Here is a 27,720-nt window from a genome sequence, read left to right as displayed (position 1 = left end):
AAAAATATGCTACACTAAACTTGTGTAATCTGAGTTTAAGTTTGTGTCTGACACCAAATCTCAAGTTGATGTAACTTGCAATGATATAAGCACGACTCAACTATAAGATAAGAATTCAGATCCGCGTAAAAGAATTTTACTTTATCTATTTCGATTTATGTGTTGTGTGTTTTGTACTAATTTTTAAACCAAAGAAAGATACAAACCCACACAAATATGATCCACACAATTAGAATATCATTTGTGATATAAAAAAAAGAAAAAGAAATAGAAAACCCAATTTTTTCGGAGAAATAAACAGAACCCAAACCCGCTTGTCCTTATACCCGAACCCGACCCGATTCATCTTTGAAGCGGCTACAACTCTCACTTTTTTCGTGCTTCTATTTTGCCTTCGTTGATTCTTCAATTTCTTGTTTTCTTGTTCAAAAGGGTATTGTTTTTTTTTTTTTTGGATCAGTAATGGCGACTTTGGTTCGATCAGTTGCTCGTAGTTTGAGGAGAAAGAACTTATCTTCAATGTATTGCCCTGCCTCTACATTGCAGTCACATGCCACCAGTTTTGGTCAGTTTTATTCTTCTTCTTGTGCATCAAGAATCCATTTTTTTTGTTCAATTTACATGTGATATGGTTTGTTTATTGTTGAATTTTGTGTATGTATATTTACTTTTTGTATGTATATAGCTTTGGTGGGTTTTTATTGAAAAGATGAGTTCTTAGCCATGATGGTTATTGTACCTACAATTGGTAAACTTATTGAGATACCTAAGAGAACATGATTTTATCTCTTTTGGTAGTGCTTCCCAAAAGAAAAACAACTTTTTTTTTGAAGTAGTAATTTGGATGTATTGTTTCTGGAAGCTCTCTTTTCTTTGATTCTTCTTTTTCAACCTTTTGGGCTGGGGACATTAGTTTTGCAGCTTGCTGCTGTGAGTTAGCGATTCCTGAGGGTGATGACCAATTTCTTTGGTATATTACTTACCGTTTCACTTATAGGAAACAGATGTATATGGATGGTAAATCATTTTTACGGACGATTTGCATTAAGAAGTTGGATAGCAAAAGTTGATTTCTTTTTTACCAGTATTGTTGAATAGATGCAAACATTGAACATTTCAAAACAGAAGGCGGAAATACAACACAAAATTTAAATAAATAGGAACGGAAGGAGGTGAGCCTGCTTTTTGCTACCCCCAAGGAGATGATGCAAAATAAAGTGACTGATGACTGTACGGAAGGTGGGTAGTCCATCTCCCTATGCCCCTACTAATGATGAAGGGGGTATCAGGTTATGGGGTTATGTTGCATGCACGAACTTTTCAATCTTTACATTGGTTGATTGAAACAAATCCCATGTCGATGTTACTTTATTTAAGATTTATATTTGTGTTGTATGGTAGAGTTAGAATTTCATGGTTTGCATTCCAGGTTTTAAGGACATAGCAGAAGAAGAAAAGAGCAAGATGGTTGGGAATGTCTTTACAAGTGTTGCTTCAAACTATGATCTCATGAATGATCTAATGAGTGGTGGACTTCATCGTTTGTGGAAGGACAGGTTAGATCCCACCTGAAAGACCGTAAAAAGTATCACAGTTGAAATGGAAACTATTTCCTGATTATATCTTTGTCATCTTCATTTCTTGTCTCAATTTTCATGTCAGATTGGTTTCGAAGTTGAATCCATTTCCTGGAATGAAGCATCTTGATGTGGCTGGTGGAACAGGTGATGCTTTTGGCATTGAACATTGATCCTACTATGTGATTATTTAAAGCTTGGATTAATAGAAGGAAAGCACCATTGATTGGCAATGTTGCTTGCTCAGGCTCTTCAAACATGCCACGGAGTGCATTTTGGATTCTCCAAAAATAGTGCATTTTTGGAGGATCCAACATGGGTTTAGCAACATTTTGAGGAAGTCCGAGCTACACAGTTGATAAGATGAGAGCAGAAAAATGCTTTTAGCAGATCCGAAGCAGGATCTAGAAGTGATAATATTCCTTTGAAATTTCTCTTTTAATGTCCAGTGGAGGTTTGTAATGCAATTAAAACCTCCACCAAGCTTTGCTTCTTCAGCTAATAAATCCAGCTAGAATTTCTTGTCTTTATGGAAGTAGATAGCAGAATTACTAAATTTGAACCCTGGACCTATTTGTCCATTTTTCCATTTAGCTCAACCTGAATTAAGTACATGGTATAATGTTTCAGGAGGTCTTTCTTTTATGTGCTACTTTATTTCTCTCTTATTTTTTTTTATCTAGTTGGTCTCTAATATTCTTTGGGGGTGGAAAGGGATGGGTTGGGGGAGGGAGAGATAAGGCTTGATAAGCAATCAAAGCCGAAAAAGTTTATGTATTTGGAACTTCGTTATCAATGAATGAACTTGTGATTGGTGGGTCATTTGGAAGGGAAGGAGCAATAGAGTGTCTGCGAACAAGGAAATCTCTATGCTTATCAACAAAAACAATTGTATATTTTTGCTTAGGCTTTGGTGCAACATGGCTCCACTAGATATATATGATAGTTTGACATTGTTGACTTTATTAGCTCAGTACACAACTTGTAATGTTCGCATCTTTCCGATTGTAACTCTTCCAGATTGTTAAACTTCACCTATTAAAAAAATAACTGAACTTGTGATTGGCTAAGCTGCATTCATTTGCATTCGAGCATTCAGCTACGTGAAATACACACTGGTATGCTCTAAAAGATTGAATTTAGAATTTTATTGGTTTCTGTATGGTCTTATACCTCTTCTGTCTTGAATGCAGAGTGTAAAAATGTTCTTTCCTATTTTACTTTCAGTATGTTCTCTTCGTGGTAGTGATTATTTATTTTGTGTGGTAGTGATTATTTATTTTTGTATTTCCTTCAATCCACTTGAGTGAAAAACTTCCTAATTTTACAGGGGATGTTGCTTTCAGGATTCTTGAAAATATAAAAAATGTCAAACGCAGAGCTATGCAAGATGTTCTTGATGATGACCTGATTGAAGAAACTAGAATTTATGTATGTGACATCAATCCAAACATGTTGGGTGTGGGTAAGAAGAGGGCCGAAGAGAGAGGTAAACAGCTCTAGTTTTTTGCTTTATCTTGTTTGCATTCCGTGGATAATTGGATGTCAATTTGGGATTTCTGGTAGAGAAAACTGAAGTAAATCAGTAATGCCTCTCTGTTGTTGGACATCTTTTTTATCTCTTTTTAACAATATGCAGGTTTTGGACTGGAGAAGTCTCTCGTTTGGGTAGAGGGAGATGCAGAAGCCTTGAGCTTTGAAGACAACTCAATGGATGGTTACACAATTGCTTTTGGTATCAGGAATGTTACACACATAGAGAAAGTTCTTGCAGAAGCATATAGGTAATATTTTATCCTGGATGTGATTAAAAGGATTGAGAAAGGGATAATTTCATAATTTGGTTGATTTGATAAGATCATATGAGTGCTCATGAGTCTTCACTATACATCATTATAAGCTAATAATGTTTATGTGGAATATCTTTTCTTTCCTCTTTCTCTTCGTATAAGTGTATATAATGGAATGTCACCAATGATTCATGTAGTCGGTGTCAATCTTGTTAAGGTTAAAGCATAGTTCATTGGTTGAGTGATCATATCTGAGTGTCAACTAGTAAAAGATGCTATGCTAGTTTCAAATGTCTTACATTGTACCACTAACAATTGGGTCGACAACATGAAAGGATATGCACTCTAAACACCTTTGATTCCTTTCTACTTCATCTAAAAAAACACCTTTGATACCTTTCTTTCCATAGAGTCCACTATATGCATGCAACTATTGACCTTGAAACATCTTTAACTCTCTAATTCAAACACCCTTAGCATATTTAATGAATAGAATAACATCCATTCTCCTAGAATAACAAGCCTAAATATATGTATTGCATCTAACTAATGCCTATAAATAGTCATGCTTGTAATAATCATGTCTTAAATTCGTCAATGTATCCTCTTAGCTTCTCTTAATTGTATTTCCTTGCTTTTTATTTGGAACAATATGGCAAATGTACGTGATAATCACGATGTTGAGGCCATGATTGACCTTAATAGCTCTTTACGTAACTTGTAAGATCTTCTTATGAGGTACTTTGGTGTATGTTGGTGCTTATATAAAATTTTACCTTTATCAAAAAGAAAGCTTCTACCATTTTGTTAGGTTTATGTAGCTTCACCTTTCGTCATATGGCCTTTGCTGCTTGTCCAGCCAAAGTTTCTTCTGCTTTCTTTCTTTCCGATGGCCTATTGGGTGGCCACACACCTCTTCCTGTGATCATTCTTGTGGTACCGTGTCTCTTCTGATAAAGCTACAACTGGATTGTGCCTCTTGACCCACTTTGGTGGCATTAGCTTCTTTGCGGCGGCCACTTTGATGGTTCATGCCTCTTTCAGCCAATTGCTCGAGTGTCAAAAAGCGCCACTTTCCAGTTATTTTTCCGCTGTGCGGTTCTTTCTAATCTCGAGACACCTCTATCTCACAATTTTCCAGTGGCGCTGTATTTATTTCCGGTGATTATTCTAGAGGCACCATTCTTTTTGGTGACTACTCCAATGGCAAGTGCACTCTTTCCATCCAACATTTTGGCAATAACTTATAGAGATTTCGGTCGCAGAGCTTTTCTGGTGACTTTCCATCAAGATTTTGTAGTAATGTTTGCTTTCGGTGTTCTCCAAATAAGCAAGTTCTAGTTGTTATTTTTCCCTTTGAGTTTTAGGGAGCGTGGTAGAATGTTAGACAATTAAATTCTTGGTAGAATGTTAGACAATTAAATTCTTAAGTTGGATATTGTTGTTTCTTCCACTAGACAAATGTCATAGCTTTGGCAGTTCATGGTGGTATATAAAGATGGAGACAGTTTGTTTCCTCTAGCTTAGCAGTTAATGTAGGGGCCTTGTAAAAGTCAAGATATCAGAGCGTAGAAAATCCCCCCTTCTCACAGGACTTTGAAAGGTCTAGTAATTCGTAATTATACTAAATGGTATCGTTGCTTTTTAATGTGCACTTTTGATAGTCTGATAAACTTCTGATGCAAAAGCAAATCTCAAGGATCTTTTTTCTTTTTTTCGCTTTTTTACCATCTCTTGGAGTACTGTTGCATAGGATTTTAAATGTTACTCGTGTGAGTGCTTGGTGAAAGTTTATATGGTTGATTGCCGCGGTGACAATACCCTTTTTTCTTGTCTCAAGCACTGATCAAGTGGTCAATATGTTAAACGTTGGTTTTGGTTTGTTTGTCAGGGTGCTTAAAAGGGGAGGAAGGTTTCTTTGCCTTGAGCTAAGCCACGTTGATATCCCGGTTTATAAGGACTTGTAAGTTTTCTTGTCATAGGATGGATGGCCTATATAACTTCAGTTATTTATTACTGCCACTGTTTCAATTTGTTTGGCCTATTTTGACTAGGCACAGAGTTTAAGAAAACAAAAAGGACTTTTGAATCTTGTGGTCTTAAATAAAATATGTCAAATGTACCAAAATGTCCTGTTATCATGTGGCTTTAAACATGCCATGTGGAAAATTGGATATAAAGAGTTGGTAAAAAGGGGAAAAAGTCAATTCTTTTTAAGCGACTAAAAAGAAAAGTAGGTCAAACAAATTGAAAAGGAGGGAGTTATTATTATCACCATGCAATTGTTCAGCACATTGATAAGGGGTCCATGAATATTGTTTGACCTACTCAGTTATATATTCAACTTTGTCCCACTTTTGCCTTCTTTGTTTGGATAAGTTGTAACTGTGCTTCAAAGATTATCACTTTAATGCTGTTGCCCAAGACAGCTTAATGGGTTCCTTTGTTTACCAAATACATACCGAGTATGAGGGGAAAGGGAAAAGAAAACAAAACATTCCCTCAGGCCTAATTTGAAGTTCAAATAGCTATGTACTCTTGAGTTGCCTTTTAATGGATGCTGCTTTATATACAAGAACTTTTGCAGCTTGGGACGACCTGGTGGAACTTTTGCAGCTATGTAAACTGAAGTCTGCATATATTTCTCTGCTTGTGATACTTTATTTTGAATTCGAAAGATCTAATCCTTGCTCATAAGATCAATGCATGAACTTTGTTTGTATCTGTGCTAATTTTCCTTGGGTTTGGTTTGTCAAAATTTGAGATTTGTGATTCATTACATATGATAGCACTTGTACGAGCTTTCTCCTGCAGCTCAAATTTCATTTTCTTTTTCCCTCTCTTTTTCTTCAGATATGATGTCTACTCATTCTCAGTCATCCCAGCAGTTGGTGAGCTAGTGACAGGTGATCGGGAGTCTTATCAGTACTTGGTTGAGAGCGTCCGCCGTTTCCCTCCACAGGTATTAAGTGTGTAACTTTCTCTCATTTGTTGCAGCATCAGATAATTTGTTCACCGTAATTGCACCATGGTGAATCCCAGTTAATGGCCACTTCCTGAGGACCGCTAAATATCACCAATTTAAGAACTCGTATGCATGTGTTTTCTTTGTGTACTTCTTCTTTCCTGTGCGACGAGATTGTAGTTCTTGTGATCATGGATGGATGCCTTTTCTAAACAAAAGTTAAATTCTTTAAAAGGCTCTTGTAATGAAATGAAAAAGTATGATCAGCACTTCACCTGCAATAATAGGAAAATTTCATATGTTGGTAGAACTTTCCTTCTCTGTTACTTCCCTTTGTCCTATTGTTCCTTCTAACTTTTAATTTAAATATTCTGCATAGGATAGATAAGGTCATCCAAAAGGTGTGTATGTGTGTGTTTATAAAGGAATTGGGTGATTCCAACCATTGCCTTGAGATTCTGGCGTTGGATGATTTTCATAGATTCTTTCATATGATATCAAAGCCAACCTTTGGTAATATTGTTTCACTGGCATTCAAATCATAGGTTAACTCCAGAAATAGGGTTCCCCTTGCTTTATAGGATGTCCTGCATTAGATGTATAATGGAAAGTATCTAAAGGTTTTGAATCAGTGCTTTAAAATTTTTGAGTTGGTCTTTTAGGAACATTACCCTATATTCATCTACAATTTATGCAACTGCTTCAGCTTTTTCACTACTTTTTGCCTTTTATTGTATGCAGGAACAATTTGCAAAAATGATTGCAGATGCTGGATTTCAAAAGGTTGAATACGAGAACCTTGTTGGTGGAGTTGTCGCAATCCATTCAGGGGTGAAGTTCTAGAGTTCTTCTCAAAGCTAATGTGCGACTGGCTGGTTTTTGACCTCCATGATACCAGGAAGATCGCACAAAGAAATAGTATAAGGTTCACAATGATGCGTCTTAGCCACATAGATACAGATTTAGAGAGATGGGTATTCAATGTATTCTATGTTTCTGGAATGGCCATGTTTTTAATTTTCTGAGAGCAGCATGGCCTTTCTCATGAACTGTTTTAAAGATTAGTTGCAAGTTTGTGACTTCATAGGAGTAATTTTCTTCTGCCTGAAACCAGTTTCATTAAGTAGAAATGAAGCTCAGTTATAAATAAGTTGCTGCTGAAGTCAACAATACTCTGTGTTTTAGCTTGATTAGTAAACATCAACACAGTTTGTACTTGAGTTTACAATGAAAAACATGTTATTCAGGTGGGAACAAGATGTAATTTTCTCTGTTACTGTTGTTCTTATGTCCTAACAAATATCTTCATACTTGCTCATTTCTTCTTTTTTTTTTTCCTTTCATCTCGTCGTGAAAGAAGTAATGAAAAAGGAAATTGGGAGAAAAGCACGTTTGTTTCGTTGTTGCATGTATAACTTGCATTAGTCTCTCTGTTCGCAATCTATTAATGCGAGACAAACTAGCTAAAGCCTTTTTACTGTCTGTCTAATTTTCTGTAAATAATGTTTAGTTTGCATGTGTTAAGCATATAACTAGCGTTCCTGAGCGAGGATCAATTATATTTAAACATTATGTCCTACAAACTCTTCCCTAGTTCCCTTTGCTTTTCTTTTGAATGATCTCTTTTGATTCCCATAAAAAAAAAAAGAAGTTAAAGCTTTAAGCAAAATAGTGTAAATTATTAAAGTTGAAAGGAAGAAAAACAATAGTTAACTTTCACACATTTTTGTTGAGCTCGCAAATTAATCTTTGTTATACCATAAAATTAGTAATATTGATCGAACATGAATAATTTTCCTGTGTTTTAATATTTATTTGCTCTTGATATTTGGTATCGTAATTTTATTACTTTCTTCGTCCTTTTTATGTGGCAATAATTGATCGAGCACAAAGTTTAAGAAATAATAAATATTTTGAAATGTTTATCAAATTATCCTTCAAAAAATTAAATTTATTTTTCTTTCTCCTCATAAATATATTAGAGTAATATGTTTAAAATTAAGTGAGAACTTACTATATAATAATAATAAGATGTGACATTCTTTTTAAATCTGATCAACAAAAAAGTGATATCACATAAAACGATAAAATGGGACGGAGAGAGTATAACTTTGCTTCAAATGACTTTTCTATCGTCTAAAACTAAGGGCCCGTTTGGCCATAAATATATTTGGGAAAAATTTGGCAAATAATGTTTGTCCATACAATTTGCCATTATTTGGCAAATATTTTTAGCAAATATCCCAAATTTCCAAATACTAGTTTTTTCTAGTATTTGGGCCAAATCTCATTATTTGGGATATTTTGAAAATTAAAATTTTACCCCAATCTTTTATCTTTTACAAAAACACCCTCTCTAGTTTTTGCTTGCGTTGTATTACATCATTTTTTACGTGAACACCAAAATAGTGATGAAATATTTAGTGAATATTAAATAATGATATGATTGTTGATGAAAATTATTAAAAATTGGCTTTAGGTAACAAAGTCATGTACTTTGTCTGCTTCACGATACATGGAATAATTCTTGTTGCACTCACTCCAAATTACCACATCGTTTTAGTGTCATGGACATTATTTGTTATTGTTGTAACGAACATTCAATTGACTTGTAATACAAACTTTTAGTTAGTTTTGATAGTTTTTAAAACTTGTGGGTATAAATCATATTTTTCTAAAAAGTTGAAATATATTTCCCAAATTTTATGGCCAAACAGATGGTGAAATTTCACCCAAATTTTCACTCAAATAATATTTGCCAAGAATATTTGGAAATCTATAACGCTAGCTAAGTATGTCATTGTATTTATTTTCCTCTTCCTTATTCTTTATTTTTATTTTATCTCTCCAACCTATATATAGGGAAAACAGTGTTTTTTGGGGCGGTAACCATGGCTTACTCCTTGTACTCCGCCATACCCAAAAAACCTCTAAACTCAATCTTCATTTCCTCTCCCAATTTCATCTTCAATGCTGTTAACAAACACATCACTTGTGTAACTCCATCAATTTTTCCCCGTCTTCGAGGGTATTGTACTTGGGTATCGGCTGTTTCATCTTCTGTAGCTGAGAAAGATGAACACTTAAGCCGTCACGCGAGTCCTGGAATTGTAGCCAAAGAATATGCTGACCTTAATCTCCCTGAAAAATTTTCTGAGGTTTGAGAATTTTTTTTTGAAAGACTACATTTTTATAACTTCTTCAAGTACAATGTACTACTATGCTGAGTTTTCATGTATGGTTGCCAACTAATTTTTACTAAATATTGGGTTAAATTAAGCTAGTATGAATTCATTGAGGTCTTGTTTGATGTGAAGGATAAGGGATAACTAATTTCGAGATTAATTTTAGGATGAGTTTATCCCATGTTTGGTTGGGATAAAAATGGTATTTGTTGCAATATGTGTGTGCATTTTTATACTCACTTTAATCAAATGATGTTATAGGATGTTGGCAATCTTCGAATTAGGCAGCATGTCAATCCTCTGCGACGTGGTCTCATGGTATACATTATGGCTATTTATATATGTAAAGCTTCTCCCTTCTTATTACCTCAGCTGTAAACTTTACTTTAGAAAGAAAAAATCAGGATGGAATAGAACTTAAATGATTTCTTTTTGTTTTGTTGTATAATTTATCATGAGAAGATTCCTGCAGAAGCACCAAACTGGAAGGAGGTGTTCGAGGATGCAACATTGCCTCTGATGGTGGATATTGGGAGTGGTAGGAACCTGTTTGCCTTTTGATATCTTTACTGTTTTATTTCTTCTTATACTTTATTTGTTTTAATTTACATGTTTTTCATTAAATATCTAGTAGTTTAGTATGGTCCATCACTTATCTCTGAAAAACTTGCTTCAAACTGCATGAAAGTAGTTGGTTATACAAATAGAATAGCAACTTGTGACAAAACCTTAAAGGTCATAAGGTGTTACTTTCACCCCTCATTCCCGCATATTAGATAAAAACCTTTTTACTTACGGACCGATTCAAAAAGTCACCCTATTCCAAAAGTTCAACAATTAGCTGTTTGCAAACGTAATTGGATAAAAAAGGTCACCCTTCATTTACTACACATCGCTTCCCATTTATTTTTTTAGAAAAAACTATATCTGAAGAAAGTTGACGGCAAGACGTAGTTTTCTGAAGAAAATAAACAATGTGAAGCGATATGTAGTAAATGAAGGGAGATTGTTTTATCTGATTTCCTTTGTAATCAATAAGCTAAATGTCTTTACTAGTTGAACTTTTTGAATAGGGTGTCTTTTTAAAATTGGTCCGTAAGTAAAATTGTCTTGTCTGATGTGTAGTAAGTAACACCGATATCCTTTGTAACAGCTAAAAGTTTTTGCTTGTTACACTTTTGGAATAGGTCATTTGTAAATGATGTTGATGTCATTCTGAACTTCTTAGAGCCCCTGCATAGGTAAAGGGATTTAGTCCAATGTTTCTTAGACATTAGTAGGATTTGCTTGGTACCACATATCATTAAACCTTTAGTTTTATTTCTTAAGACAAAATTTTCACTTATCACTACACAGGCATACAAGTCTTTAACCAAAATAAGAAGTCCTGACAAATACCAAACCTAATGTAGGTGTAACCACAACAATGAAGCATTAATTCAGCTGGTGGTATCGACTATATGATCCTTTACTTCCATTTTATTATGTTCTTTAGCCAAAATCTACAAGGACTCCATTTTAGGCCTTTCTAGACAATTTTCACCCTTTTATTACCTTCAATCATGTTGCATCTACATACTAGTCTATCTCGAGGTCTATGTACCATCTGAAACAACCTTCATGTTATCCTTTATGTGTTCTATTTGCAGCCATCTGTTAGTAAAATCCGTATTTAATTTTGTCCAATCTCATATGGTCATATTTGTGGATATTAGAGATCCAACATTCACTCCCATATGATATTGTTAGCCTTCCAATTTTTCTCACATATTTTCTATTTTTTTCTCTTCCCTTGAGCCTTTAGATACTGCTATTCTATGTTCTTGTGATTTCTTAGATCTTAGAAAGGAGATTGCAGGTAGTGGGAGATTTCTTATGTGGCTTGCTAAGAGAAATTCTTCATCCATGAATTATCTGGGATTGGAAATTCGGCCTAGGGTATGTCGACAGCAACTTTGTCTAGTAAAAAGCACTTTCATTCTGTTTAGATACTGCTATTTCTGTCTTGGATTCTGAAACTGCAATATTATGGGTTATCGAAAAAGTGTAGTATTGTGGTACTTATGGTTGAGACTATCTTTTCCTTCTGCAGTTGGTCGCACGGGCTGAGTACTGGATAAACGAGCTATGTCTAAAAAATGTGTAAGGCTTGGAAAAGTCCTGATAGTCCACTTAAAAAATGTTTATGCAAACCTGTTAATGTATATCTAAATGCAGACATTTCATCTCTACGAATGCCATGGTTTCCTTCCAACGACTTGTATCTACTTATCCTGGACCATTAATGCTAGTTTCAATCTTGGTGAGTTCCCTTTTATGCTGGAAGTATACAGGAAAGGGTTTTCTTGTGCCAATTAACCTTTCTTGTATGCATGAAGTTTGGTTGACTTAAAGCTGAATAGTTAGTTCCTCATGTCTGCAGTGCCCAGATCCGCACTTCAAGAAAAAACATCATAAAAGAAGAGTGCTGCAGAAGCCTTTGGTTGATTCCATAGTGAATGATTTAGCACATGGGGGACAGGTACCTGCTCGGAGCTTCTAGACTTTTGGAATAGTTGACTATTATTCTGTGTGCATAGATTACTTGCTGTACTTGCTGATGCTCTGTGCATTGTTCAGTTTGCCAACTTCTATTTGGCTTTTAGCGCCTGGTTTGAGGTATCATTAGGTAGTGCCATAGTGTTTGAACTTTTAAGTGAGTCAAACATAACTTGTAAGTATAACTGTATGCATAACACTATTTGATCTTCTTATGGAAAAAACTGTATATGATCTGGCATCTGAGACGTCTTAGAATGTACTGACAACTATTTTGCATCTATTAGTGGGCATATGACTCTGATTTTGATGCAGGTTGCATCTTGTCTGTGATGTCACTTCCAAATATTTTTAGTCTTGCTCCCAGCTGATTGGATGTTTGTTCCTAGTTAATTTTATCTAGCGCATGAGGGCTGAGGCTCTTTTTATCAATTGGACTAGTGATGGTTATGTGTTTGTGGCTGCAGTGCTTCAATCTTCTTTTCAGGAAAATATAGAAGAGGGCTTAAGTAATTTCGTAATTTAGAGCTGGCTATAGTTGCTTTAGCTGATGATTTGTTTTATGTTAATGCAGTCAAAAGAAGTCATATTAAAAAGCAAAAAAGTTAACGTAAGGACGAAGAGTTGCCAAGATTTAGCCTTTCCAGTAGTGAAGTAGGGTTCACCTTGATCTATTAACAATAATTTGCTTACTTGCTAAAGTGCTTGAAGATGATGTTGTTTATGTTGGCTTTAGTCGAAGAGAGATTTTGGCAAAAAGAAGAATATTGCTTCAAATGGAATGGTTTACAAAGTCCATAGTACAAGAAGGGAGATAATATAAGATGACACAGATCATATTAATTACCTGAAAACACGGAAATGATTTTCTAATAGCTGAGGAACTAAAAGCTAGTTCAATTAAGAATGCTATGTTTGTTGTTGGCTGTATGTACTTTTGACTGCAATGACATATAATATATATATATATATATATATATATATATATATATATATATATATATCAGCTGAAATTGAAGCATGATCAAATTGCCAACTACGCAGTACGTGTACATTAGTTCCAATTGGTATCAGGGACTGGACAAGGGAGAGTGAAGGGATATGCATCTTATGGACTTGGATCCATGGTTGTTCAAAATAGATGATCCAAAATTTGTACCATAGGTGTTAGCTCCAAATGTCTCAGATTCTTTTAGGCTTTGACCCTTTTCTCCGAACTTGTGATTTACTTTGCTTGACATCACCAAAATATCATGATGTCAATTCTCAGTGGTTTCAGTTGAGAAGTGTAAACAATGCTTTAACAGGTTATCTACCCTATTTTATGGCTAAAATGGTCTACTGTTTCCTAACCTTCTTGGTAGGCCCTAAAATAAGTCTGTTTTGATTTGAGCGTACATGGCACAGAAGTGATTGTAAAGCCAGCTATTCGGCTGATTTAATAATATGTAGGTTGTCTTTCTTTTTCTGAATAAAATTTAGCTTCTGGTTTGTTACATAAATGTACTGCACATCCCTTCCATCTGATTATTCCGTGTTCTTAAGAAAACAAAAGCCCAACAATGAGCATTGACTTATAAATTCAGCTGAGCAGCACATGCATAATCTTTTGTGTTTCATTGTTGCTTAAGCATTCTAATTGATGGTTGATAGGTCTTTATACAATCTGATGTGCTCGAAGTTGCGCTTGACATGAGAAATTATTTTGATGCTGTACCTGATATACTAGTACATATAGATAGTGTTGACCCAAATTTACCTTGTGATGGCGATGGATGGGTTTTGAACAACCCAATGGGGATAAGAACTGAAAGGGAGATCCATGCAGAATATGAAGGTTGCAAAATCTACAGAAGGGTTTACAAAAAAGTTCAACACTAACTCTCTGGTTCATAAGTTGCTGTTCTGGAGTTTAGGATCACACAATTTTGTTCTTAACTTTCTCCTGGCATTATTATGGGTCTTTGCAGTGCCCTTCAACACATCTATATTTGTACAACTCATTCTAATGTCTCCAACAATGCTAAGTTAAAACCATGGAGCTTGAAGTTCAGCTGTTGATAGTCGAGCGAGTGGCTTGATGGCATAATGAAGCCCCTTCAAAAGGAGAGCATGTCACCTACATCTCATATAAACATTAGCTCTTTTCTTCCCTTTCATTTCATTTTTTCTTCGTTCGATCTTTGTAGTTTGTATCATGGACTGTATTGTTTGTTTTTAGTTGGTAAATTAGACGTTTCTTGGCTAACTAGGCAAGATACTGGTTAATCTGTAACAGTTCATGTTGTTTTCACGTACAAGAGGAACTATACTATTAGGTGCATACAGGTTCAATTTTCTTGATTTTTTGGAAAGGACGAAAAATGAAGCCTTCAGTGTAGAATATTCTAAGGCATGACATGGCTACTAAAGCCACAATGCTTCCAATCAAAAACGGTCTAACATGTCAAGATTTAAATTCGATTTGGTCCTGATTTTAATGCGCTTACTATTTAAAAAAAAGGTGGGGTAATAGTATCTTTCTTTTCATAACTAGTGACATGCTTTCAAAATGGAGCCAGAATATGAAGTTAATGAGTTTTGAACTTTGCAAAAATTTAATGAATTCATCAGAACCCCACAAAAATTGAAAGATTTAGCATCAGATTCTGTATTTGAAGAAAAGGGAATTGAGATGCATCGTTAATTTTTTTTATTCTTAAGAATATGCCACAGCCAATTATCACCCATTAGTATATGTAGCGTTTTTTTGAAGTAGTGAAACTTTCTAAAGAATATGTGCCACTTCAATTTGTGCCACAAATAATAATACATTATACATGTGCTTTTTAAACACCTGGATAACTTTAATTTGATTTTAAAGGTGTGATTTGACTTTTTATTCAATATTAAAAATGTCCAACAATTTTTAACATGTTTAAAACGTATAAAAAAAATAAAAAATTGGATATATCATGCTACTTTTAATTTCTACTTTTAAATATGGTCATTTTTGTACTACATAATTATTCTTGTTTTTTTGTTTGTTGGTTGTTGTAATTGATTTTTGAATAAGTGTGGTATATTATATTAATTGCGTGTAATTATCATACCGGAAAGAACCACATCTTTCCTTCTCCTTGGATATTATTTCTCTTTCCTCTTTTTTAACTCATCGATAAATTTAATTAAATTTGAGTTCGTGTCAAGTGATTTACAATAGACTAAAACATTTCGTATAAGATTTGAACTCAAAAATGTATCAAAAGTGAAGGCATTTTAATTTACTATTTGTCGCTCAAAATATCTCATTAGCTGATAAAGTGATTATTGACATCAAAGTAGACAAATCAAATTTTCCTTAATAATAATTAATATAAATAACGCAATCCTTTTAACCAATTATCACAAGTTTGATTTTTGTCCAACAAAATTTAATCGATCCGTCTTAGTCAAATTTGATGTTTTGGATTTTTTTTATTAATTACTTAAAAAAGGAATTAATAACATTTCTCCTAAGTCCTAATATTCTATCCATTTTATGAATTATTAAAGTTTATTAACCAGTAAGATTCGATTACTTTATTCCTTGATACATGGACACTCCATGCGTACGTATACTCTAATCAATATCCACTACACAACCAAAGAAAAGCTAGAATCCTTTTTTCGTTCACAATATTTTAATTTTAATTTTATGCGTCGTGTGGTAATAAAATTAAAGGCATTTTAATATATTAAGACTATAATATTGGTTTATTTAATTTTTTTTAAAATTTTTTTAAATTAAATCAAATTAGAATATTTTTTTAAGAACTAATAGAGTAAACAATAAGGAAAAAAGAAATTCTCCATACTAAAGGTACACGCTGAAGTAACGCGTAAAGAAAATTGTGAGGATACGATTCCTATATGTATTTTTATTATAAATTTACAAAATTTCTGAATAAGTTTTCATACTTCAGGTGATCTCTGGGTTGAACAAAAATATTGAAATACAAAGGTGGCTCCATTCTTCTCCTTCCCTCAATTTTATTATTTTTTTGGTAATTGGGTTTTTGATAGAATTTCATTGCCCATCTTTTCTGATAATTTCAAGATTATTTTTTTTTCGTTTTTCTTGGTGGGGTTTAGGTGATAGTTTCAAGATTCTGTTTTTCGAAATACCCATGTTTGTTTTTCTGATTTACTGTTGATTTTGATCTTTCTTGGGGTTTTTAGCATATGATCATGTATCTGTTTTGCTGAATTGATCTTTAGTTAGGCTAATTCTTGTTTGTTTTGATAGTTTCAAGATTTTTTTAATGTTTTTCTTTTTCGTTTTTCTTGGTGGGGTTTACGTGATGGTTTCAAGATTCTGTTTTTCGAATTACCCATGTTTGTTTTTCTGATTTACTGTTGATTTTGATCTTTCTTGGTGTTTTTAGCATGTGATCATGTATCTGTTTTGCTCAATTGATCTTTAGTTAGGCTAATTCTTGTTTTTGCAGAATGAAATAGGCCTGATTCTGGTGGTTTTGTTTTAGATTTTTGGTCCTTTTGTGTTCTGCATCCCCTATCTCATGGTAGAAAAGGCATGAAAAAGAATGAACCAAAACTTTGGCTTTAGTATGGAAGTGTTTTAGACTTTTAGTTGTGCTAATTGGGTGATTGATCTTATTTATGAGGGTGGAAGAGGTATTGTTTTTTTTCCTTCGTATATCAGGGGAACAATTTGTGCTGGTATAGAAAGTCTTGATCATGTCAAATGATGTGTTTCTGGTAGCTTCTTCTTTGTGTTTGTGTAATTATTCAGCTTATCGAGTTGTGATATGCCGAGTTGTTGTATGTTTATCAGGCTAGTTTGTTCACGAATCATAAGAACATAACACAATTGGCCTCAAGGACAGTCTGAAATTAGTTTATCATTCACCAATTATTTAATTTGTTGGCTAGAAGAATTCTCTGCTTGTGTTGCATGTTTTCTTTGATGTCGAGTGACTTAAGTAAATTCATAGATTTAAGCATAGATGATAGATCCTCTTGTGAAAGAAGGTTATCGAAATTGTAAATTTGATGGAGATTGGGTGTTTTTCAATATATGGAAACTAATGTTCTGCTTTTTACCTAGCCGAATTATTCAATGTGAATATTTACGTTCTTATTGTTCTTGTTATGATCCAGGCTTTGATAATTGAATCTGAAAAGAAAAATGGGGGACAAGAATGAAAATACTGACAAAGGACTGTTTTCTAGTCTTGCTGGATATGCTATGGGCCATCACCATGGAGGCTATGGGGCACATCCACCTCAAGGATATGGATATCCACCACAAGGGTACCCGCCTTCTGGCTATCCTCCTCACGGTGGATACCCGCCAGCAGGATATCCTCCTCCACCAGGGGCATACCCGCCACCTGCATATCCTCCACATGGTGGATATCCTCCTGCAAGTTATCCACCCGCCTACTATCCGGGTCCATCAGTCTTACATCATGGTAATACATTGAACTAGTTTCTTAGTATTTATTGCTTCTCTGCATTTAAATCAGTTTCAAAATATAATGTCCTTTGTTATCCACACATCCCATGTTTTCTTTGTCGATCGTGCAGTTCCTTTATTAATTACATTCTTCATTGTTATACGATGTCTGAATTGTGTGTAAGGAATCACAACGAGATGATAAAGCTCTTGAAACTTCAAGAGTGACAGTCCATATAGAGGGGGTTAAAGGCAGAACAATTAAGCCCGGAAGTTATAAATCAATAACTTGCATATATGCAAGGGGAAGAATGTTGATCACCCGTGTGGTCAACCACCATAACAAACAGACTAAATATATGCAACCACCTTAACACCCTCGAAGTTATAAATCATTTCATACTTGCAATTACCTTAACAAACGGACTAAATTGACCTTGCAGCTTTGTTGAGAAACGTTACACTTCTGTTTCTTGGATTTTGTTATTGGGGGGAGGGTATCCTTGTTCTGGAAAAAAAGTTAATGATGCTGATACAGTTAGGCTGGTTTTGGTTGTCTGAGAATATTTGCTACCCGCTGTTTATAATGTGAACAATTAACCTTCAGGCAACGTCCATGGCATGTAGCTTACGAGTTGCTTGCTGCAGAATGGGTTTTCACATGAATTCAAATGCATGATCTGATGATCAGATATTCATTTTGGTTTGGCCGCTTTTATATATGCTTCCTTGTTTGGTTTTCACATGGATGTGCTACTTCACCATGGAATTGATACTAATTTTACTAGTACTGGTCTTGATTGCTATATATATACATGCTTCCTTATTGTTCGATGATCAAATATAAGTTTTAGTTTTACTCAGTTTCTGATTAAATAGACTAACATGAAAGATACCCGAAAGATAGAGTGCTGACATCTACTGCATAATAGTTTGTTTTTCTCCTTCTATCCGCATACCTCTTTGCATTGTCCATTTAAATCCATCAGTTGACAAGTGAATCGTTTGCTTCTTTTGAACAACCAATGAGTACATGAACTTGTAGTAGTGTGGAAACAGATTTGATCAATGTCTTTTATGTTACAATTGGTTGACTATTCAGAACTTGTGCAGGGCATGGTGGACCTCATATAGGAGGGGGCATGCTAGCTGGAGGTGCAGCAGCAGCAGTAGCTGCATATGGGGCTCACCATCTCATGCATAGTCGTCCTCATGGCCATTATGGCCATTTTGGCCATCATGGCCATTATGGCCATCATGGAAAGTTTAAGCACGGAAAATTCAAGCACGGGAAGTTTGGAAAACATGGCATGTTTGGAAAACACAAGAGATGGAAGTGATTCATCGCCTCAACTAACAAGATTGCTGCTTTCGGTTCTTGCTTTCTACTTTTCTGTTGACTATGAATTTCTGTTGCATTTTGGGTGTTTCTTTACTGATATTAGTATATTATCAACACTCTCGGTTGTGTTTTCGTGTATATATTGTTTTCACTTTAAGTTGATGACAACTTTCTGCCTGGTGCTATCCATGATTAGCTGTTGTTACAAAGGATTTTTACTGGTGAAGTTCGAGTTTGTAGACTTGGAAATTAGTTCCCAAATTGCCATAGAAATGTCACTTTCCTCTATAGACAATTGAACATGCTGATCCAGATGTCTTAGCTACCAACAAATTCATGGCCATATTTGGTTGATGAACATAGACCATAGTTTATTCAGCTGCTTGTCGAGCATTTAACAAACTCGGGTTGGTTAAATACTGTTATAGAAAATAATAATTTATTCTTAATAATAGATCCCGGAGACTTTTTTATTAGCTATGCTATTGCATGCCCTTGGCTTACATTTCAAGTTCATCCGGCTATTATCAATTGTCATGTTGGATTTTTTTGAAATTTAGTTTGACTAATTTATAAAGTGAAATCAGATTACATTAATTTAATATTTCAAGACAAAAAAATTAGATATTCAAAATCTATACAAAAGTACTATAAATTACAAATATTTTGTATATTAATATGATGGAAAAATACATAATCAAACATTAGTTAATGTCTTTATCATTTGACTCTATAAAAAAAAATCATGACAATTAAAACTGAACGGAAGAAATATGAATAATGAAAACGGTAAGGAGTAAGGACAATTGATATTTCTATTTTGGGAACAGAGAATCCAAAGCGGAAAGGTTGGTAATCGACCAATAAGGAAATGCCCTACTTTTGAGTGTGGTTTGAACTACTATTGTTTGTGGAATAGTATTGTTATTAATATCTTTTACTTTACGATAATTGCGACTTCTTACGAGAATTGATGTCTGATATAAATATGTTTGAGTTTTTTTATTGGCTAGTTGTGATTCTATTTCGACTCTTTCTCATCGAAACTTCATATATTAACATGAAGGAATCAAATAAGGTTGTGTATTTTGGTCATCAATGAATTTTTACAATTATATTTTTTTTGTATGTTTTTATGTGAAGTCAGACGAATTGAAGAAACCTAGATCACATATTATTAGTGAAAATATTTGTTTGGTTTCCATAAATAGGAACAAAAAGAGTAATTATTTTAATGACATCCCAAAACTTTAAACGAAACTTAATTTAGACGAAGATAGTAGTACTTATATATCTTCAACACTTAATTCAATTATAAGAGCTCATGCATCTATATATTTGCATCTTAATCAGAGTTATTTAGACCGTAAATCAAGTTATTCATAACACGATATATATCTCACTTTATCCAACGAACCAAACAAATCATTTTGACCATGACAGACAAGTCCAAATAAATTATCTGCTAGGAGAACATGGCTAGGTTGGCCAAATTGATATGGTATAATTAGGACCACCAACACAAATTCCTCAGCAAAAGTCCACATCAAGGTATTTTCCTCACATTTTAAATTTTTTGGAAAATATTGCCAAATTTTATTATTATTATTATTATTTATTTTATCTTGGCCCCCTTTTGGCTGATGAAAATATGTGGGGTGCCAAGCTTTCATTTGCTGAAATAGTCTTCAGTGTTTACCTATAAATATGTAAGTATTTTTTTATTTTCTTGGTAGTTGAAAGCCAGATCATAACTCTAATTAATTTATGAGAGAATATTAAATATATATCACATACCAAACTTGTCAACTTTATGATTGATATACTTTTAAAGTAAAACCCTTAAAAAAAGGAATAAAAGAAAACTACTATGTCATTCTATTCCTACTTTCTATCCACCCCTTTGAAAAAAAAAAAGTTGTTAAATTAAAGAGGAATTGATAGAGGTTTGCAAATTTTGAAAGAAGAATATTACATTAACATAAAACTTTAAAGAGATTTAAGTACTATTTATTGGAGATTGTTTAGTGCAATAAGGTTATTGTAAAAATATAATCTTAGATTATAATATTTTATATGAGATAATTTTGTTATTGTGATATAAATTTTATTTTGCGAAAAAATTCACAACTACTCTTTTTCTAGCCTTGTTCAGGATCGAATTCTACAACGGAACTCTAAAATATCTATTTATAAAATTTTAAACTTCAAATATATAGTGATTATTTTTTTTAAAGATAGTCCATAATTTTAAAGTCATTAAGTTAAATTGATATACATTAGTGACTTTTCTGCTCCACCTGATTAATTTACATTAGCAATATAATATATTTTTTTTAAGGAAAAAGGGTTTGATATACCTCTTAACTTTGTCATTTAGAACTGATATACCCCTCGTTATAAAAGTGACTCATATATGCCCTTACCGTTATACAAACGGCTCACATATACCCCTGCCGTTACGAAATGACTCACATATACCCTTCCTTTAACGGAAGTTAAAAAATTAGTTTTAAATTTATATTTATTACTTCTAATTTTTTTTAAAAAATTATTTAGGGGTATATATGATTCTTCTATCAAAGTTCAAGGTATATTTTAATTTTTTTCATACATAAATTATTTTTTGACTTCTTTTATTATAATTATTTGAGTTTCTTATTCTTATTTTGTTTTTTTTCTTTCATTCCTTAGTTTAAAGAAAAAAAATTAAACTATTTTTTTTGTGTGTATTGTAATTTAATTTCGTAATCGAAGAAAAAATTTGGTCATCTACAATAAGTTTTACAAGAATATTAGTGAAAATAAATTTGATTATCAAAATAATAATTATAAAGTAGTAATTGAAACAAAAAAAAAGGTCAAAAAAATATGTTTACGAGGATTAAATTTACTCATATGGGATGATATTTTTTAGAAAAAAATAATAAAAATTTAGATTAAAATAATTTTTTTTCATTTCCGTTAGAGGAAAAGGGTATATGTGAGCCATTTGTTTACAAGTAGGAATATATATGAGCCACTTTCGATGTATATAACTAAGAGTTTAAACATATTTGTATGGCTAGGTAAGTTGTATGATAGATTTAAACATTATCACTATTAAACTTTTGAAAAAGTGAAGTAGTAGTAAGGGAAGAAGAATTCCTATCTTGAAGTTTGTTTCAAGTGTACATACATAAACCATATTGGAGTATGGTAAGGATAAAAACAAACCATGTGAAAAATACATTATAGTTTCCAAGAACATGGAGGGGCCACCAAGATAAATAGAATCCAAGGTACATGAACACATTTTTTCTTTTTTTAATCGGTGTCCGAAGTCCACGTTAAAATATTAACTATATTTAAATCACGCATTACAAGACTCATTCAAAAGTGACACTACCAACATAAGTTTAGAGCTCGAATATGAAACTTCTTCTGATTAATAATGACACAAATTCATCACTGTATTCCAAGTAATTACAATCCAAATTTAATTACTTAATAAGTTTAATTAGTTGATCAAATCACGGCTAAAATCGTGGAAAAAGTGAATTAACCCAAGAGTTTGAATCTCGAGAAAATAGGACATGAAAGGAAAATGAATCCAACACTTTCCCTATAACACAAAATAAATACTGCTTAGTTTATAACACTTTGATCCGTTTTATTTTACTTGGTCCTTATATAAAACAAATATGTGTTTTATTTTTATCAAAATTTATTTTAGTAAATTAACAAAGTTTAATTACTTTTTTTTCTTATTATTCTTAGTGTTAAAATAACTACAATAGCATCAGTAAAATCTAAAGTTCTAAAATATCTTTACTAAAATTAATTTTATAAAATACATTTTAATTATTTTTTTCTTGAAAAGATCAATAGTTCTCAATAATATTAAATGGAAAGAGTAGTATATAACTTTTTGTATTTATGAAATTAGAATATTTGATGAACCCTTAGCTTCAAAGATCATAATCATCTTGAGTATGCAAGTACACTCTACACCACTTTTTGTATATGTAAATTCTAATCAACATTTTTATAATATTCTTTTATCATATAAATATGATGAAAACTTATAAAGCTTTTTATATAGTTTTTAAATTTTAATTTTTTATAAAATTAGTAAATAGTATACACTCTAAATGAGTAATATTTTCATTAAAAATAAATAATTATTTACCATTTTTTCACAACACCAATGGATGATTATTATAAATAAATTTACTAAAGCACCATACTAAAAAGTGAATTGAAATTCACAGCAAAATGACCAAAAAAGTAGTTTCAAAATTGCTAAAGGGGACCCAATGCGCCGCTACTTTCACATGCACATCAGCACATGAGCTGTCTTTTATATTTTCTCCACAAATTTACAATTTTTCTCCTATTTGAATTGTTTATAATAATTATAATATATATTATTTTTATTTTTTCTTTGACCAATTGGATTTTTATTCTGTTTCTTTCTTAAAAGTCACGAGTGACTGTTGTTCCGATTCAAACTTAAAAATTATAATAACGTGTATTGTAGTAATATAATCGATTATCTTCTATCTTTAATTATATGTCGTAAATTAATTATGTGTGTTAGAATTTAAATTTTTGAAATGAATTTTTTTTGTTGAAAGTATTATCATTTAAATTTTATACGACTATTAAATATTATATACGAAACAAAACAAAAGACAAGAATTATACTTTTTTTAATAATTTTTTTAAAAAAAGGTTTTTGGTAGTTCTGTTCTTTCCGTGATAAGCATTGTCAGACTTCATGCTATATAGTCTTCGGGCACGGAGATATCTTTAAATTTAAAAATTTTAATAACTCAGTTAGTTGATCTTTTTAATTTTAAACTCTCACTTTATTAATGAGAGTTTAATTCTCCACTCTTCGTTTCTCCTTCCCTTACCCTTAATTTGAAATAATAGTAATAATAATAACAGTAAGATTAATATTTTTTTTATTCTTGCAGTACTTCAAAAGATTAAATTGGGAAGAAAAGAAAATGGATAATAATAATAATAATAATAATAATAATGAAAAGAAAATATGTTTTTGGTGTCTTTTTAGGGATATAGAGGACCAAACAGCCTAAATATATTGAAAATATTAACAAAAATATTTTTAAAAACAGATAAACCTCATAATATTTCAATCAGATAAAAATAATATATGGGCAAAAAAAATTATTGTCCGTCTTTTATTTAAATTTTAGTTTTTCAAATAATAATTTTGGATATTACACATGCAATGCCGGCTCTTGCCTAAAAATTTTAAGGCCAATGCCTTGGGCCTCCAATTTTCTACGAATAATAAATTGTTTAATTATTTATAATAAAAAAGTAATATGAATTTTTTGCTGACATTCACATTATTTATTCTTTTTAACTTTTTTTGTTTTTTATTTTTTCAAATTTTTGATAGTTAGAATGATACTTTGTCAAAATATGAATGAATAGTCAATAAGTGTAGAACAAAGTGAATTAAAAATTCTGTTGTTTATTTCTTCGTAACTTTTCATACTAAATAGGATATATCACTTATCAACCTTTTGAATCAGATTCTATTATTCTAACTCTTGTCTTTATTTAAATTATCAACTTATTACTTGTAAAATTATGTTCAATTCATATAATAATTGTCTCGATACAATGATGTTTTTCAATGTTGAATTGATAAGATCTAACATAAAAATAATAATTCAAAAATGTATTTGAAAAAATTATTTATATAAAAAGATATTCAGTATTAATTTACATCTAAAAATTTAGAAAAATAAATAAATACAAATATAACTTTTAAGATTTTAGGCCTCTAATTAGAATTTGGCTTTAAGCCTCAAACTGTGTTGAGCCGTTTATGTACACATGCATTCATGTTTGTGACTTTAGCATGACAATTTATGTACGTCATTGTCATGAGCTAGTTTTGATTCAATAGTTTGACGGAAAGGATAGTTTTGAGCCGAAATATAGTTTAAGTGTAAAAATGAGCTATTTTGGATAGTTTAAGAGTATTTTTGACCCTTTCTATTTAGTATACGTGACAGTTAATCCTATTGACATGCAATGTAACATCCATATGACATTCACGTGGCATTTAACAACTTCCATTAATAAGAAGAATAAAGTTCAAGGGTATATATGAGCTATTTCGAATAATTAAAGGGTATTTTTAAGCCTTTTCCGTTTCTAAAATTATCTTAGTTAATACTATTTACTTATTGAGTAAATAATTTACAAATTACCAGAGATAAAATTAATCTCAATAGTATAGTTTCAATCATAAAACTCTTATCTTTATATATTCTTTTCTTCAAATAAGACTGTGTTTCTATTTCATTGAATGTTAGAATGAGACATAATTTATTAACATGGTCATAATGCAATCGATAGAATCCTCATCTTAATAAGAGGTCCAATGTTTGAATTTGAGGTACTATAAGAAAGTTCTTATAATGATGTTTTCTATGGATAAGCGATGTGAACTCAGATTAATTATAACCCTTAACATCAGTGAGATACTAAAATTATATATAATTTATTTTTTTAATATTTAATTCATAGTAAGATACATATAGTATATTATTATTTTAAAAAAAATTAATATAATTTATTTCTCTATTTTCCACCAAATATTGAGCTTATCTTAAAATTAAATTTAAAAAAAAGAATAGTTGGTTAGGGAAATGAAGTCACTCTCAACACCAACTTAGCTGTACTTGAAAATGATTCTCTCATTTAAATTACAACAAAAGGATTGGTTACAGCTGTATCCAATTTCATTTCTTTCAACCATTTTCTCCACTTCTTAAAATAAAATTAAAATTAAAAATTGCTAAAACACCAACCCACAAAAAGGTCCCACAAGTCTGTATTTTTTTTTAAAAAAAAAATGAAAACACTTATTTATATAACTTTTTTTTACATTATCAATACATAAAACATAAATTAAAAAAAAATTAGTTTCTCTATTTATAAATCTTCAAGATATCGCGATTGATATATATCGTAAAGAAATGAATTAACATATCAAACATTCAAATTTGGATAGCAATTGGTCTTATGTATAAGTTTAAAAGTCCGATCAAATAAAAACATCACTTATTTCAAAAAAGTACTACAAGATACACAAATAATAAATATGTATGCATAATTATTGTAGTTTGTTACTCCTATAATATTGCATCAAATTAATGCTCTCTTCAATTTATAATAGTTATTCATCGATACAACTATTTTTAATAACGTGAACGAACGAACGAATCGATTAATTAATAGCCCTTTTATTACTTTCTCCGCCTGTTTCGTTCTAAATAATGAAACCCCATTTTCTCCTTTGTTTTCGCTTTCTTTCTCTTTCCTCAAGTCGTTGTTTTGTTATTAATAAATAAAAATAAATATACAGAGATATATGTGTTTCCACACTTTCAAAATATATACATATAAATAAATTATTTTACTATACAATATAGTTTAAAGATCGGTTCTTTTTGTGATCTGTGCACAGTCTACATAATACCAGTTCTTGGGTTTTGGTGGGTTTGCTTCAATCATTGCTATATATCCATCTCACTCACTTTTTATACTGCTAATTGGGATCTAGTAAAGAGAGATAAAGGGGTGAGACCCATTTTGGAATTTTGGGTTTTTTTTTGTGGGGTTTCAAAGTGAAAAGAAAAGTTTTTGATATTTTTTTGAATGACAAAGTTATGAGGATTTTCTCAGGCTTTTGGAAGGATTTGAGTGTTTGCAGCTCTAAAAGTAGCTTTGGTGTTGCTAAAAAGGAGGAGAAATTGTAAAAAAAGGTGGGTTTTTTTGTTTTTTTTTTGGTTTGTTTTGTTATCTTATTACAGTATTTATTATAATCTTTAATTTCATATTTATTTTTGGTGTGATATATGTGGTTTTGTGCTAATTTTGAGTAAATGTTAAAGATGGTTGACCTTTGTTCACTGTACAGGTTTCTTGTTTGAACAAGTTAAGTACAATTAATAGGCAAAAATTGTATCTTTGGAGGATTTGAAACTTGAAAGACCCAAAAAAAAATTAGTGGACTGAAAGATTTTTTTTTGCTTTTAGCTTGTTTGTCAGCAAAATGCTAACTTAAGTGATTTTTTTTTGTCAGAACCTGTTGTTATTGGTAAACTTTTGAGTGCTATATAGAAGTGAATATGATTCATGAAAACAGTGAATATCCTTTTTATAACAACAACATACCTAGTGAAATTTGGAGGGAGGGGTTCCGGAGAGGGTAGAGTGTATACTGACCTTACTCCTCGGGAAGTAAAGGATGTTTTTAAAACACCCTCGGCTCAAGTGAAGCAAATCAAAGTAAATATGAAAAAAAATGATAGTGAGTAAACATGGCAACTTATAGAAAAGCAGTGAATATCCTTTTCATGAAGTATCTAAATAAGCTAGATATGATTGCCTGTCTAAAAAGTTGGAAAGGAGTTTTTACGCAGAGGTGAATTACAATACATGCTTTCTAGCAGCTTTTAGTGAACTTTTCCTTATCAAGAAATGTTTTGTGAGCCTTATTGAGCTATTTACCTGGAAATGTGTTTCTTTTTATGCTTAACCTTGATAACAGCACATGAAACAACATATTTTTTATCCGCTAAATGGTTGACCATTATAGAAGAAGACGGCTCAAAGATTGCACTGAATAATACAATTAGCGCCGATTACAATATTCTTGCTCTTACTTTTAAATATTAAAGTGAAAAAGCGTCAAGAAGTGCAATTTTGAAAGGGATGTAACATTTGATCTTAGGATAGTACTAATGTGTAGTAGTTGTTGCGTTTCTTGTCGTTTTTCCTCTTTTTTTGAGGTTTTTCTCCGTAAAGTATATTGGAAGGGGGTAAGTGGGTTGGGAGGGGGTGGGG

General features: G+C 32.0%; 4 protein-coding genes across 4 annotated transcripts in view; all 4 read left to right on the top strand.

Annotated features, from left to right (window-relative positions):
* Positions 1 to 237: 237 nt before the first annotated feature.
* LOC107007849 (2-methoxy-6-polyprenyl-1,4-benzoquinol methylase, mitochondrial) lies at positions 238 to 7,552 on the top strand. Its single transcript, XM_015206657.2, has 8 exons — positions 238 to 565; positions 1,430 to 1,556; positions 1,663 to 1,724; positions 2,908 to 3,066; positions 3,217 to 3,361; positions 5,259 to 5,330; positions 6,221 to 6,329; positions 7,074 to 7,552. Exons 1-8 carry the CDS (start codon positions 463 to 465, stop codon positions 7,173 to 7,175), a joined length of 879 nt encoding a protein of 292 aa, XP_015062143.1. The 5' UTR covers positions 238 to 462; the 3' UTR covers positions 7,176 to 7,552.
* A 1,622-nt stretch (positions 7,553 to 9,174) lies between these two features.
* On the top strand, positions 9,175 to 14,389 carry LOC107010796 (tRNA (guanine-N(7)-)-methyltransferase). Its single transcript, XM_015210077.2, has 8 exons — positions 9,175 to 9,490; positions 9,779 to 9,835; positions 9,980 to 10,055; positions 11,376 to 11,455; positions 11,610 to 11,659; positions 11,735 to 11,819; positions 11,940 to 12,038; positions 13,709 to 14,389. The coding sequence occupies exons 1-8, from the start codon at positions 9,224 to 9,226 to the stop codon at positions 13,934 to 13,936; spliced, it is 942 nt and encodes a 313-aa protein (XP_015065563.1). The 5' UTR covers positions 9,175 to 9,223; the 3' UTR covers positions 13,937 to 14,389.
* A 1,519-nt stretch (positions 14,390 to 15,908) lies between these two features.
* LOC107008461 (glycine-rich protein A3) lies at positions 15,909 to 19,089 on the top strand. Its single transcript, XM_015207508.2, has 4 exons — positions 15,909 to 15,927; positions 16,000 to 16,037; positions 17,198 to 17,511; positions 18,609 to 19,089. The coding sequence occupies exons 3-4, from the start codon at positions 17,226 to 17,228 to the stop codon at positions 18,833 to 18,835; spliced, it is 513 nt and encodes a 170-aa protein (XP_015062994.1). The 5' UTR covers positions 15,909 to 15,927; positions 16,000 to 16,037; positions 17,198 to 17,225; the 3' UTR covers positions 18,836 to 19,089.
* A 7,081-nt stretch (positions 19,090 to 26,170) lies between these two features.
* The window catches only part of LOC107008098, a 4,964-nt gene continuing 3,414 nt past the window's right edge, over positions 26,171 to 27,720 (top strand). Inside the window, exon 1 of the mRNA XM_015207007.1 lies at positions 26,171 to 26,636. The gene's annotated coding sequence lies outside the window, so the exon portion shown is untranslated. The remainder of the gene's footprint in view (positions 26,637 to 27,720) is intronic.

Source organism: Solanum pennellii, chromosome 1 (assembly GCF_001406875.1).
Source record: "Solanum pennellii chromosome 1, SPENNV200".
Classification (NCBI taxonomy): Eukaryota; Viridiplantae; Streptophyta; class Magnoliopsida; order Solanales; family Solanaceae; genus Solanum; species Solanum pennellii.
The sequence above is the reverse complement of the archived record's forward strand: the minus strand, read 5'-3'. Positions and strand labels throughout refer to the sequence as shown.

What these genes read in the sequence shown, in the direction of transcription:
- LOC107008461 (XM_015207508.2), top strand. Translation starts at nt 17,226, where the DNA reads ATGGGGGACAAGAATGAAAATACTGACAAAGGACTGTTTTCTAGTCTT. An exon ending in TCCATCAGTCTTACATCATG is followed by an intron (nt 17,512 to 18,608) that starts GTAATACATTGA and finishes GAACTTGTGCAG; the next exon opens with GGCATGGTGGACCTCATATA.
- LOC107010796 (XM_015210077.2), top strand. Translation starts at nt 9,224, where the DNA reads ATGGCTTACTCCTTGTACTCCGCCATACCCAAAAAACCTCTAAACTCA. An exon ending in CTCTGCGACGTGGTCTCATG is followed by an intron (nt 9,836 to 9,979) that starts GTATACATTATG and finishes TATCATGAGAAG; the next exon opens with ATTCCTGCAGAAGCACCAAA. An exon ending in ATTTAGCACATGGGGGACAG is followed by an intron (nt 12,039 to 13,708) that starts GTACCTGCTCGG and finishes GATGGTTGATAG; the next exon opens with GTCTTTATACAATCTGATGT.
- LOC107007849 (XM_015206657.2), top strand. Translation starts at nt 463, where the DNA reads ATGGCGACTTTGGTTCGATCAGTTGCTCGTAGTTTGAGGAGAAAGAAC. An exon ending in GAAGAGGGCCGAAGAGAGAG is followed by an intron (nt 3,067 to 3,216) that starts GTAAACAGCTCT and finishes AACAATATGCAG; the next exon opens with GTTTTGGACTGGAGAAGTCT. An exon ending in TCCGCCGTTTCCCTCCACAG is followed by an intron (nt 6,330 to 7,073) that starts GTATTAAGTGTG and finishes TATTGTATGCAG; the next exon opens with GAACAATTTGCAAAAATGAT.